The 14,337-nt window shown below is 48.7% G+C and overlaps 1 protein-coding gene and 1 long non-coding RNA gene across 4 annotated transcripts in view; one reads left to right on the top strand and one right to left on the bottom strand.

Annotated features, from left to right (window-relative positions):
• LOC119138304 (adenosine kinase-like) overlaps positions 1-14,337 on the bottom strand; it is a 29,043-nt gene that overhangs the window by 14,385 nt on the left and 321 nt on the right. Inside the window, exons 1-6 of one of the 3 annotated variants that reach the window (XM_037278302.1) lie at positions 13,850-13,946; positions 13,274-13,348; positions 13,129-13,182; positions 9,121-9,199; positions 1,452-1,624; positions 602-710 (exon numbers count right to left, since the gene is read on the bottom strand). In XM_037278302.1, the coding sequence (XP_037134197.1) occupies positions 602-710; positions 1,452-1,624; positions 9,121-9,199; positions 13,129-13,182; positions 13,274-13,348; positions 13,850-13,863 (504 nt within the window). In that variant the 5' untranslated portion in view covers positions 13,864-13,946. Of the gene's footprint in view, positions 1-601; positions 711-1,451; positions 1,625-1,872; positions 2,080-9,120; positions 9,200-13,128; positions 13,183-13,273; positions 13,349-13,849; positions 13,947-14,337 lie in introns of those variants that run through there. The other 2 variants (XM_037278301.1, XM_037278303.1) reach the window with 2 other exon arrangements.
• Positions 10,350-13,720, top strand: LOC119138376. Its single transcript, XR_005101131.1, has 2 exons — positions 10,350-11,097; positions 11,329-13,720. It is a non-coding gene; the product is annotated as an uncharacterized LOC119138376 (long non-coding RNA).

Raw genomic sequence — 14,337 nt, forward strand, 5'->3', positions numbered from 1 at the left:
GATTTCATTAGCCTCCGCTAAGCCTGTGGGGAAACATCGCTATCATTTTCTGTTCGGGTGCATTTTTGCGACAATTGCGGATTTCGCGGGTTTTCTATTTGGATGGCCATAACGCAATATCGATATATTTTATGAGGAGGAATCAACTCGGGCGTCACACGTCAAAACAACGTGTTGCGATACAGAATGGGTGTGAAATCTCAAAACAAAGGCCATCATCGCCTTTTGTCTCCTGATCTAGTTTGGACACACAAGCATCAAACGTGTTTATTATGCCCGTCAGTCTCCAGTCTGTTAGAGTGTAAGTTCTTCTCCCCCCCCCCGCCCACTCCGCCCCTTTCCCATCCTCTCCCGCCTTTGTTATTCCTCTTTGTGCAACGCCTTGCCTAAGGAGCCCCATTTCCTAGCAACGGCCTGCCACCCAGTATTTGGCAGTGTTTCAACATTCTCGCTCTTTGTGGGAAACGCCAGCGCTCGCTCGCTGCTTGCCTGCTCTCTTGGCTTCCGCCACCAGCCATGATGATGAAGACAGAGAATGTGACTTGCTTGCTAATGAGACGTCAAGGCTAAAAGGATGGTGAGGGGTGATGGTGCCACTTACTGCAATGTAGTAGACCTTGGCTTTGGTCACCAGGTCCCAGTTGCTATCCAGGTCCAGATGCTGCTCCTTCTTGTAGCATTGCGCTGCCGCCAGGTTGGCCACTAGGGACCTGTACAGGAGGACACACACGCCGGACTCAGACCACTTCAAGCCTACTTCATATTGACAGCTTCCATATTTTCAAATCAGTGCATTTCTGGAAAAGTCTCCAATTTGTGTGTTTTTGTATCACATGCACGGCCAAGGCAGAAAAGCACAACTGTGAGGGTTGGAAAAAAAAAAAAAACCCATGCAGGCCAAGTTGCTTGTGAGTGCTGATGGCGGTGGTTAGCTGGGAGTGGCGGTTATAAAAAGGGAGGCAGGTGGCATTATGTTAACACGGGCCATTAGGTAGCGGACGGACGGGCGGCCTCTTTATGAGCGAGCGAGCGAGTGCCACAATCTGAGCTCCTCGATGAGAGGAGAGCAGGTGCTGCGACACAAAAGCGCTGGCTGCACTGAGCCCATTTCAATGAGTGCAGGCAGAGCTGACAGATCGCAAAATTCTGACCGGGACTTCAAACTAATTTCTCACGACTCCATCTTTGTTGTCGAGTTTGGATTCGAGTCCAATCGGCATCCGATTGGAAGTCATTGACAACAAGAAACAACAACAAGAAATATTCCGCCGCCAGACTCCCCGAACGCACCGCGTGACCTTTTCACGACTTGACATCAGACAAGTTGGGTCGCTGACGCACTCGCTGGCTGACTGACAAGTCAACACTGAGCAATTTCCCTTTTAACTCATTTATAGTTGAGTGATTTATTGGCGTGTTCCTGTCGTTTGTGACAAATGGCGGGCGCTCACCGGTTGTCGCCGGTGATGCAGGCGGCGCAGGTGCCGGTGGGCTCGCAACTCTGCTCGTAGTAGCGGGCGTCCACGTGCGCCTCCTCCGACTTCTTCTTCAGAATCTCGCCGAAGCGGTCAGTGCCGATGCAGCCGAAGAAGGTCGCCACCTTGTGGGGCTTCTGGATCATCCACTGGGGCAAAAACAAACACTTACCCTCAATGTTTTTTTTTTTACACTTACGGTACATTTTAGTACAATTTGCATACGCTCAAGCCTTTCAAGAGTCCTACGATAATGTGTGGGATTTTTAAAATCAAAGCTCCCAAAGGTTGCACATGTGAATGGTGTGGAAAGTGCTGGACATAATCGCGCATGCGCAAATTGGTGGCGAGAGCCACCAGAAGTGCACTCTTCTTCTTCTTCTGCTGCCGCTCTAACCTTCCTTGCTGCGGGCGCCTGGCACTTATCAAGGTCAGCGGCTCGGGTACATGTCAAGTCCAATCTGATTTTGCCGTCGCTGTGATGAGCTCCAAGGTTAGGCTGTAAATAACGACATGTGCCGAGCGAGCGGCCGCTCAGGTGGGAATACATGCCCCCCCCCCCACGTCCCTCAGATGACAGCGTGGTGAATCACAGCAGCGCCCTTCTTCTCCTCCTCCTCTTCCTCTCTCTCTGTTTGACCCTCGGCTGTACTCTCACTGCCAACTCAGCTTGTCATTTTGCAGGGTCGTTAACAAGCGCACATACACTAACACGCGCATGAGTACACGGTGCGCCCACGCAGAGAAAAAACTTCAACTCACACACACACACTTGTGCTTATTGCCAGAAGCTGCCTTCCTCCACTAATAAAAGCAAAGCGGCAATAGATAAGAAGAAAATGTCTGAAAATATAAATGGACAGACATTTCCACCCCGGAGACAATCCTTCTCCATTCACAGATGAGGCGCGATAATGTTGCTTTTAGGCTTTTGACGGGGCGGAAAATGACTGAATGTAAATTTCCATGGGAAGTTAAAGAAAGGCAATTTGGGAAGCATTCCAAATTGGAAGCATTCCACGGGGGGGGAATTGTGGAAATGAATCACTTTGGAGGATGAATATAAACACTTAAGCGGAACACAGAGCTCTGCTTACGCAACCTTCAATTTGGTAAATTCTTGCTTTACTCCCAATTTATCCCAAAAAATGCTCATCGATTCCTACGGAAAGTTTCCGTCTTTCAAAATTGCTGTCATTTGGAAATTTGGCCTGTAGCTCCAATAATACATTGGAAATGACTCTAGCAGGTTTCCATCTCACGGACACTCGGTCGGGTGCGTGGGAAGCAACTTTGACGATGGCCTGCACCTGAACTGAGAAGGCCGCTTTATATTTATTGGGGGCTCCTGCTAAAAAAAAAAAAACGCATGCCGCTATCCAGTTACGGGCGCCTTTATGTCCTCTGCAGACTTCTGCGGACGGAAATATCAACGATGAGCTTCTCCACTTGCATTTGTCTGCACAGGTAAGCAGAAAAAAAAAAAAAGCTCTGAGCTGCCGGCTGACCTTGAGACACCCGCCATTCAATCAGTTGTGCCATTAAAACCAGACTCAACCAATTGTGCATTATTCAGAATAGATTTTTGCATTTTTCTGGAGGGGAGAAAACGTTGCTGCGATAACCTTCCAGATTCCTTTTGGCTGGTGTGGAGGTGCGCCAGACAACGCCGCCAAAGCCATCCATCATCCCTCACCTCAACACTCCTCCCATCCTCCCGCATGAGTGATAAATTAGCCGCCGCCTGGTCTCTGGCGAAAAATATGGCCGTTAATAGCAAAGCATAAAGAAGGGAATTCGTATCATCACTCCAAGCGGATAATAAACGGCGAGCTGCGATTACTACAAAGCCGTCGTAATTCTGCTCGGGTTAAGGCACCCCTCTGGACTCCCCTCTGGTAAATCACAGCACTTGCGTCAAACAAATGGAAGCGGCTCCATCCATCCAAAGACAAATGTTGAGCGTGACACACTGCCTGGAAAGACCATACTTCAATATTTCATGGTATCGGTTTAACTTTTGGTGAGAGCCTCTTGAAGGCATTTCTCGAGTGGCTTCCAGAAATGCAATATCCCGCTACAGGTGCACATTCTCAAGAGGGGAACCCTCCGTTTGGTTACAGCAGATGACGCGGGGGCCCTCCTGCTCGCCGACGCTCGGCCCCTCGGCGGAAGGCTCCGAGCGTAAATTCAGACGGCGCTATAAATCAAAATATAGATTTTCAGCCGGCCGCACGTTCCCGGGAAGGGCTGCAATAACAATGTCATCCGACTCGGCCCGTTTGCCGTTATTGCGCTTGGCCGGCGGCCGACGCGGGGCCCCGAGCGTCCTGCGTGTTTAACAAAAGAGCGATGGAAACGTTACTGACCTACTTAACGCCTGGCATGTTAAGGCAAGACGAGAGCATTTGCAAACGCTCGCCGAAAAATGAGCGGCCCTCGCCAGATACGACACCCGCCGTCGCCGCCGTGCCAATTCTGCGACTTTGCGGACGGTCAGGAGAAGACAATGCGCTCCATGGAAGCAGAGTGAATCATGCCGTTGCTATTTCCATGATTGCTGCGTGCGCCAGCGAGGCCGTCCGTCTGCCAAAAAGTGAATTTGATCACATTCATGTGTGCTCTCCCATTAGAGCAAGCGCTGGAAAACTTGACGGCGGTGGCGGGATGACCCGGCTGACCTTTTTTTGTGACTATGATGACCTCGACTACAACAAGCGATTCTGGACAGTGCCTTTTCTTGTTTCTCAAACTTAACTACCCTACTGTGGTTAGACGTCGACCCTAGCGCTAACTGAAAGCTGACCTCAAACCCTTACCCGAGCCGCAACCCCTAAAAAAAAAAAAACAATACAAATCAGATGTTTGTCTGGCTGCCAATTCGTGGCAGCAAAAAACAGCAAGAGGTTTTTTTTCAGCCAGCAAATGGACTGTAAAGTGCACATTTTTTCATTATTTTTCTTCTTGCCGCGGCGCCTCCTGTTGGCTTTGGCAGCTGGACGGCGACTCGTTGGCCGCTGCCGCGCAGACCCGCAATTCTTCAAGAGAAGAAGCGAGGCCGCGCCGCAGCAGCGCCGGAGTATACGCTCCAAGTGTTGCGCAAATCTCTCCTAAAAGGTCAATAAACGTCGACGGGGGAGAGCGCCGCGCCGCGAGAGGGAGTGGAGTACAAGACAACAAGTCCTCCGTGGGAGTAATTACGAGCGCGCTCCGAGCGGCGCTTAAGCGTTACGAGCCAGTCGCTTGGTGCTCTGAAAACGCAGCCGGGCTCAACTCAAATATTTGCCGCCGAGGGTGTGAAAGAGCTCATTTGAATAAACACATCTTGACTTTTAGGATTGCGAACTGGCATCGTTCGAGTGCGTACAAAAACAAATAATTGGAGGCGGACTGAAGAAAAGATAAATTAACAAGAGTTTCAAAATGACCGCAGCTGCAATCGTTTTTTTGCAGCGGATAAATAATATATACAAGTAAGGCCACGTGCGGCATGTTATTATTTCCTGTAATGCGCACTTGACAGTTAATAGTGATCGTTGCACACTCAAAGACGGCGTTCTAATGGCGGACGACGGGAAAAGCTGCCCCCCCGGTGCTTTTCTCCTGCAAAATTGCAAACAGCTGCCAAAGCGGTGCTTAGCAGTAACATGTTTAGCTTAGCTTAGCTTATTCCAGACACTGAAACAATGTCGCGTGAAGTTTTTACCGCATCGTTTATAGCGTTCATCCTTTCAGTCAGGCAAAACGCCCACTTTGCCGACGTCTCAACGTGTGCCATTTTCATAGCGCCGTGACAAAATTCATTCTGCTCAAAGGTCTGTTTGCAGCGCGAGTGTTCTGTTTATGTACAGTGAGTCGATGCCATATGGAGCCACGCGTGTGGAAATAGTCCACGCCGCCCGGCCACAGATGGTGGGATGCAAACATACTCGCGTACACATTTGTCTTAGCAAATCTTCTGCTACCACATACTGCTATGCAGAAACTTTATTTTTACAGCTCAGATGAATTTGAAATTAGATTTGGGGATCAGAGTCGGATGGACATTGAAGTAGAACTAAGTCAGCGCGTTTGTTTCTGTGCTCGAGCAGAGGAAGGGCCCGGTGAATGCAGGCCTCCCTTTTGGCTCAGCCTCCACTCAGGATTTTTTTATTTTTTTTCCCCCGCTCCGTCTTTTCATTCTCCCGCCCACTCGGCGCTGAAGTGGCTGTGACGACGCTTCGCTTTTTGTTGTGGAGAGGCGAGCACGACGTGTCCTAGTTAAAGTCAGCCAGTCGGGCAGCCAGCCCCATCTGTAATTACACAATTACCACGGTGGAATCTGTCATGACTTGCTTAGTGACAGCCATGTTTATGAACACAAAAGAAAGTCCTTCAGGTTTTGCTCCCGCCCCCCCCTCCCTGTTATTCTCCTCCAGGAAAGCACGATAAGGCCAAAAATAACCTCCTGGCAATATTGACTTGTTGTAAACAAAGCCCAAATTTTAACCCAGGCTTCAAAACCTCAAACCTAATTTGAGAGGGAAACCTTAATAGCTGCACAATTATGCCAAACTCTCACGGTGCTAAATTCCAACTCTAATGATGACATATCTTAACTGGCGGAGGGATGCGAATCAACACGAAAGACGTGAACGCGGCCATTTTTTTTTACGCGAGGGGCTGTCATAATCCTCGCCGCCGGCGCAAGCGACAATTACACCCGACAGACGGCGTCATTGTTGCGCGCCGCTCGGCTATTATTGCAGCCGACAAAGCCGCTGACAGCTCATCGGCAGCCGCTAATCCCGCAGGCTGTTTCAGGTTGCGATACCGCATTCCCCGTGCGGCGCTCGATAATGACGGGCCGGGTGCTCATCGCTCAGCATCATCAACTGTCAGACAAGTACAAAAAAACATTAGCACTGTCATTAGTGCGACGGATTCGAGGGACGAAGAATTGAAACCTAACTGAGCCTAATTTGAAACCCGAGTCACCTTAACTTTTTCAAAGGAGGAGTCGACGTCCAATTTTCTTGCCACCAACATGGACAATTGTCGTCATCGGAGCAGCTCGGCTTTGCCGGGGCGGCTCCCGCTCTCACAGCCGGCTAATTACATCGTATGGCGTGATACCGACATTTAGGAAACATCAAGGAAATAACATGGCGGCTTTGGAAGCGCGCTTGCCAATTAACTTTTATTACTTTACAGCTAAGTAGTTGACATTCCCAGCAAAATAAATGGCTTACGGTTCTCACGGCTGGCTAATTATAGAAGAGGGCACCGATAGGTTTATGACACATCCGATTCTTGTCAGAAAATGAAATGATTGATACTCAACGCTTTTCGGCCCCCCCAACCCCTCCCCCATTTTGGGCTGCCATGACTGCAGACTGCTCGGCTCGCCTTCCAGTAAAAGAAAAAGCTTGGCACTTTTTGTGCAAAGGAGCCATTTGTTCAGGTGAAAAGGGAACTTGCACGCAAAGCAGAAGCCGGACAGTACGCAGGCGGGGGGGGATCCCACATTCATCACACGCGAGGATGTTCATCAAAAAATAATTGCCCAGGGCTTTTATGTACACTCCCCATGAGGTGGGGAAAGGGGCTCATACAATGTTTGCTGCTTCAACCTTTAACTCGGAGGGTTAACCCTCACCTCGGATGGTAATCACAAGTTAATTGCCTGCGGATCTATGCAGCTACAATGTACTTAGTACGATCGAGTAGCATTTGGCACGCAAGGAATATTTTTTTTGTTTGTTTTTGCATTAAAAACAAAAAACTGTCTGCAAGGTTTTTGCAAAATTTCTATAAGCCTCGGGTCCTTTTATCCCTGAGTTTGTTGAAGAGCTTCGGTAAGAATAGCAGCACATGAGCCCCCCACAGCTCCTTTCCTGTCTCACCCCCCCGCCCGCGGATCCGCTCCAGAAAGTCGCACGTCTGCCGAGTGTCAAGTCGCTAAGTTGAGCTGCTGCTCTTGCCGTTGCTGCCATAAAGCCGGTGGGAGAGCTCGGAATAATCTCGCCGATGTTAATGATGCAATTTATATGTGAGGGCCATGCGCTGTTTTGGCAGAGTCTTTCCGACTCTTCGGGCCTGCAGCCCCCTCCCGCCCACCTTCATTGCTAGATGGTGGCGTGGGCGGCGGATGTCAAGAGCAGCGCTAAGTGGCGTTACCATTAGTGTCTGTCTGTCTGTCACTGTACCGCAGCTTTTTCTTCTGCATCCGCTGTGCCCTCACCTCCGCATTTTCCATCTTGGCCAGTCGGGTCTGAATCGACTCCAAACTGTTGTGGGCATTTTTATGCGCTAAACAAAACAGCTGTGGATAAGTTGAACGGGCGCGGTACTGTGTTCCAGACCCCTTGTCAGTTTTTCCATCCAAACATAAAACAAATATCTCATTTGGATTTCATTTAGTGCCTGGCACGTCACGACGACTCGCTAAACTTTTGAACTCGGGAGGGAGAAACGGTGACGGTAATTGCAGGCTGTGCTTTGTTTCCTAAAGAGAAGGGGAAAAATATGATGCTTTCAACTCAGTGTTTTTCCTCTCTTGTTGCTGAGCGACACAGGACAGAAATGCGCCTGATAAATTTTACTGTCAGACACACTTGACGATGCTAAAAAATAAAAATACAAAAACAAAAAAATCAATCCATCATTGCGTAATCACTACTGATTGCGAGTGATATCAATTGTGGTGAAATTTCATCATGCTTGACACTTATTATCTAATTTTTCTCTTCTTTTTGGCCATTTTTTTTTTTTATTGCTTCGTGTGTGGCGAAATGTCACCGACTATAATTTAGCGTGCCGCTCAGTGTGCTAAAATAATAAACACGAAGCTATTTTTGAGAAGCGAAAGACGAGCGAGAGCTTTAATAGCGCGGCGGCGGCGGCTAACGTTTCTGTCGCTGGATGATTAAGGTGCAAGGTCGGGGCTCTTAGCGAGACCCGAGTCGCTAATACCCAATGTCCAGTCGCGAGGAATGCGTGTCCTAACAGGCGTCATTAGGCGCAAGGAAGAAGGGAAAAAGGCCTAATGGGCTCTTTTAGCGACGAGCGCTGGATGGACACAAAAGCGCCACTCTTTCTCCTCTTGTTGGCTAAGTGGTACCAGGCGCAGGAATTTCTCCATTTAGCCCGTCACTGCTCTTTATTTGTTTAAGCGAACCAGCTATAAAAGGCAAACATTAGCTCATGGCGTGTTTTCACCCGGAGAAATAAGTCAATGAGACATCAGACCTCCCATTTCCGAAAAAACTTGGGGATTGCTCTGCTTTTTAAATCCAACTTTGGGTGAGACACATGCGTTTCCAATTAGCCGGGCCCCCGTTCGGCCCTTCTGCAATCGAGCGGGTCTGAGGAAATGTTCAACAGGCATCATAAGCTCAACAGAGAGCCCCCCCCCCACCCTCTTCTTTCCAAACGGTAATCAAGACGTGGCTGTAAATGGATGACACGTACTGCAAACGCTGCAGAAAATCGGAATCAATCAAGAAAAGCCGAAAGGGTCGCTGACACGTTCGCCAAGTCATTTGTCTCTTTGTTGCAAATGAAGCAATGATGCTGATTTGTTTGGATTGGAATGAAAACACTATTTGCAGGACGGAGGCAATCTTTCAGGTTTTGACACCTCGGGTGAATTACACAGACTAACCTGGGCGATTTTCACCGAGTTCTGCGTGGAACCGCCGGCGTGATATTCAACTTCTTTCCTCTTGACAATTTCTTCAAACCTGAAAAAGAAAGCACAATTGGTCTCATTTTAATGGTCACACAATAAAGGCGGCCATTTTCAATCGGCCGACTGACGGGCCCAGGTGGCGTGAAATTGCACTTGTTAGGAGACATCACAAGAATGGGCGCTTGTCTAAACACGGAGTCAAGCGGCGTTGCCTTTTTAGGCTCTTTTTACGCAGGCTTGGAATTCCACGGGCAGGACAAATAAACACTGCTTGGAGCGTGCTGCGGAGTCACAGCCTCCGCTGCACTTTTCCTTTAGCTTCTTGAACAAACGCTAAGAAAATAAACACATGAGAAGCACTTTTGTAAACAGGCTGCTGTGACGCTCGAGTGAACCCGAATCGGCAAAAGAACCGAAGCTGTGAAACCCGTGTGCAATTTTGCTATGAAATGAACATTTTGCCAGGACCTGACTGATCTACTTCACAAGCCAACAGAAAACACGATCCTGTATTGGGTTACATGGCCAGCGATGCAGCTGCTGTTTCGATTTGTTCCCGCAATTGACGAGCAAAATAATCCGCTCGGCGCTCCAAATTCTGTCCGTGTCTTAATGTAGCATGGCGAGAGTTTGGAGCGAGTGTGAAAGTAACCTTTAAAGGCTTCAAAGGAAGTCTTCATATCGTGTCTCGGGGCGCTCGAAGGAGACCGGGATATGTTTCTAAAAAAGTTTCCATGAGAGTAGAAAATAAGCTAACCAGGCGGCGAGGCGGGAAGGGGGGGCCAGACACCTGTTATGACTTCTTGACAAAGGAGGAATTAAAAAGCACGGTGGGTGTTCATAACATGGAGGCTGCCAAAGAACTCCAGAAGTCATTTTGAATCTGCTTCTGAGGACCCCCCCCCCTCTCTCTCTTTTCCCGTCTCCTTCCTGGAAGTATTTGCTCCACCTTTCAGTGCAGGGGAGAGGGGGGGCTCGAAAATCCCGTCCGAAAAGGGAGCAGCTGCCTGGAGACACCCACAACCAACATGTGATCCAACACTAGTGGCAGCGTAAACAGCCCCCCCCCCGCTTCCTCGGCCATTTAGGGGGAGAAAATCCCTTCCCGATCCGTTGAGCCGCTGGCGGGAGGAGAAAAAGAAGGGATTGTTTTGGACAAAATGTCCTCAGCCCCTAAACACAAGCACGGTGGCGGTGGGGCGGGCTATTGACTCCATGAGACATTCAAATATTCCGTTCGCCCAAACTGGGTCGGGGCAACACACGCCCAGCTGCTCTGTGAAATGAAATGCAGGTTTGTCAACCGCTGTAGTGACTAGCAAATTTCTGAAGATGGCGGCGTTGCATCTTTGCCTCTTGGTGGACTTTGTACCGAGCCCTCCGGTTGAACCCGTAAGATTTGAAACCGTGAGGTGTGGGTCCGACACGCCGGCTCGTTTACATTGGCGTCGAGGAGCGCTTCCCTTCAATGAGCACCCAAAGTACTTTGAGTGACTCATGACTTCCTCTTCAGTCTCACCCCCCCCCCAAAAAAAAAATGAGTAGATTACTTACACGAGGCAATAATTCACAACTTGCTCCTCTTAAGATCTTACACGAAGGGGGGCGAGCGAGCCCCATTTAGGCCATTTCTCTTCACGGGCCTTTTGAAGTTGGCCCTTCCCGATAAGAGCGGATGAGTGGCCGAGCAAGAGCGAGTCGCCGTTAATCAATGGCTAGACTCGGGAGGCCTAAAGCGCCTGGAAGAGTCCCAGAGTGCTTGAGCGTGCCGGGGGGTCATTTATCTGCAACGATCACCGCGCCACCTTTAATTGCCTCCTTTGCATTTAAGCAGCGAACAAATCATCGGGACGCGAGAGCATCAAAAAGCGTCTCCTCCATCACTTCTCAAGAGAGGCAGGACTCCTTGGCTTGCCCGCCATGGGGGAGTCTAATCGCGAGTGGGCTCAGGTATGTTTGGCTAAACCCCCGTTGAGCGGGAGAAAACAAGCGCCTATTACCTCCAGCTTTTGGGTGCACAATTAAGGGCTGCGTAATTACACGGCCCTGATGGGGGACTAATTGCGTTACAATGTTGCAATAACAAACACGCTGCCCCGCTTGTTGTTTTCCTGCTTTCCCTTTCATTTGCTGTCACACTTTTTCTTGTCGTTTCTTCTCCTCCTTTTCTTTGCACTGCAGAGGGTGGCGTTGTTTGTCACAGTGCGCCAGCGGCAGCAAAGAGGAAAGGAAGGGGCGGGCCAGCGAGCGGAAGGACGCCAGGAAGCTTCTGGCATTTTTCTCCTGAGGATTGAGACTCAAAGCCGAGACGTTTTCCTCATCTCGGAGATTGGCCGTCCAAACGTCAGCCCAGATAGAGCAGCGTGACTCGATTAGTCTCCCTGTTTGAAAAGAGAAGCTGCTGCCATCCTGAGTGGCTGCCGGCCGGTGGGGGAGAAATCAAGGATGGCTAAAAATAGCCCCGAAGCGTTTTTTTTTTTTTTTTTTGAGCGGAACACACTGTTACGCAGCGGCCGAGACACCCACATATTAATTATAATATGCTCTAGGAAGCTGAGGATTGTCAAGAAGGGAGGGAGGGAGCAAGCTTGACGGATCATGTTTGTTGCACCACCTGGCGGCCGCCAACAAATACCAAGCGCCAACGCACAGCCCTGCTTTGATTTGACATAATAAAAGGCTCCAAAGCCATCCAAGCCTGCGGTGGCGTCAAGGTGGCGCATCATCTTGGATATTCTGGGGATGTAAGGCATGTGGCGGTCATGTCAAATATGGCCTTCCGCGGCAGCCATGTCACGTTCATGCAAAGGCCCCACTTGACGTTCAAGCGCATCGATCAAACACGACGAGCGCCGCGTTCCTGATCTCTCAATTAGTGCTGGCGTGCCATTTATCTCTACACTATCTTTATGGCTCGGGGATCCGCCGCCGATGGATGCTGGCGACCCGCCACCCACGCTACTGGCAGGGGGCGGGATGGAGCTGACTTCAAGTACTCGAGTGGCACCACTCAGCAAGCAAGGCAGAGCGGTTGTCAGGTGTCGACACACTGGTGGAAGCGTGAGAGCATCCCGTGGTGTGGCGTCGCTTGCTTGCGCTGACGATTTACCTTGGCTAGCTCGAGTACACGCAAAGTAGTCGAGTAGATCACACACACAGTGGCAAGTGTCGAGCTTGCCTCTTTGTTGTTTGCACTCCTGGTAAGCAGATTGAGTGCGAGCGGCGGGGGGGGGGGGGTACACACGCAGCAGGGGCGCACCTCCGCTCATGGTCGTGTGAAGATGATGCCTGTGTCTCACCCCCCCCCCCCTCCTCGGGATCAGAAACACCTCCCTTCTTCCCTGTGCCAGCCCGCTAACGTGTCTTGAATTATTCATGCGGCAGAGAGGGTCACACGCAGCACATAATGAGGATTTTGCAATTGTGATGCGCTTAATCTGCATTTAGCGCAGAGTAAGCGGGAGACTGAAGAACTTCATTGCTAGGCGCCTCCTCGAGATCCGGTGTTTGGCCACATTGTCATCTCCTGCAGAAAGGAGGCGGGCCATCCCCCTGATGACATGTCATTTCCTGCTGAGGAGAAACAGCAGGCGACTGTTGCCTCCTGGTGGACACTAAATGGAGTTCCAACTGAAATTGCTCACCCCAACCAGAGTGACAGTCACTTTTTCCTGTCACAAATATAATCCGAGTACCACAATGACGCATTTATTCTGCTGTGTTTTGTACATTTCTGGACATGCAAACCGCAAGATACAGACAAGACACTTTTGCACTTAAAAATATACTTGGGCAGAAAGCAACATTACATTTTAGGCTGCACCCTCCTGTTGCCAAATAGTGGGCGTGTCACGTTCAGGGCTAATATATACCACGTGGCTATTTTAGGCTCGGGGATGAATGACCAGCGCGAGCCCTAATTTGGTACCAACGCACGCTTTCTTATTTAGTTTTTTTTCTTTTGTGTTTTGATTTACTCACAAGGCCTTGTGTTTGTCCTCAGCAAGGATCTGATCGTTGGGCTTCAGTCCGTACCTTTTCAAGACACAAAGTAGACCAATTTTGGTGCCGTTACTCACAGACAAATGGAGATATGACGGAAATTAGACAAGGCCGCTTCACTTACTTATTGAGGAAGTCTTTGTCCACCACTGCAATAATGTCCAGTAGGGGATTGCCCATCCCAAAGAGTGTGTTTTCACTTAAGATACAAAAAAGTACAACAAACAGCTGCTTAGCGAGAGCTTTTGTAGAGTCAAATGAGGTTTAAATTAGGAATAAGAATCACATGAAAAATTGCAGAGCCAGTCAGATTTGATTTTTCCAAAATAGAATTACCAGAATAAATTAAATCTCATCATAAAAAAATAACAGAATATAAAATAACTGCTTGATTTAACAGTGTTTGAGGAAAATGTTTTCATAAAATCTATCCTCGTCATATAGTCGTGGGTTGTAAATGTGGTATCTGTGGGCAAAGTCTGTCACGATTACATGTTGCTCACCCTTCAGCACAAACTGGTGAAAAAAGTTACATTGAAGCAGATAAAATTAAACAACAACAAAAAAGTTACGAAAAGACATTTTGTTTTTTTCAATCCAATTCACGCCCAACAGTTATTTAAATCCATCAAATTACACGACTGGAACCGCCAATGTTTCCTTTGACATCACGGAAAGCGTGTCACAAGTGTTGTCTTACCTTGGAGCTGTCATTATTGTCTGAAAATGAATTTTAAAACGCCAAAAGAACTTCTTGACAGTGCTGCAACGTGCTGCTGACAATACAGGAAGTCTGACTGTGTAAACGATCATTTGATTGGCTAGCAGTGGGAAGGCGGGAATTGCGGGCTTCCTGGCGAATGATTGGCTATGAAGTCGGAAAAGTGCTGAGTTTGCGGTAACTAGGAAACTCTAATACTAACAATATAACGGTACACATTATGACATTTTGAGTGTATTTTAATTTGTATTCGTACAGTGATTAAAGTGCTGATGTGGGAAACAATTGTATCACAAAGCGTGACAAATGACGAAAGTGCTGACTGGTAGTAAATGCTAACATCTTAAATTTGTCGTCACTGATTACGTTAAACAAATCCGAAATTAAAAAAACTAATATTACTATTTCTTTTCTTTCATTTTTTTTTACGAAAAACCGTGAATAGGCATAGCAGCTTGTTCACGTGA

The sequence above is a fragment of the Syngnathus acus genome, chromosome 19 (assembly GCF_901709675.1).
Source record: "Syngnathus acus chromosome 19, fSynAcu1.2, whole genome shotgun sequence".
Classification (NCBI taxonomy): domain Eukaryota; kingdom Metazoa; phylum Chordata; class Actinopteri; order Syngnathiformes; family Syngnathidae; genus Syngnathus; species Syngnathus acus.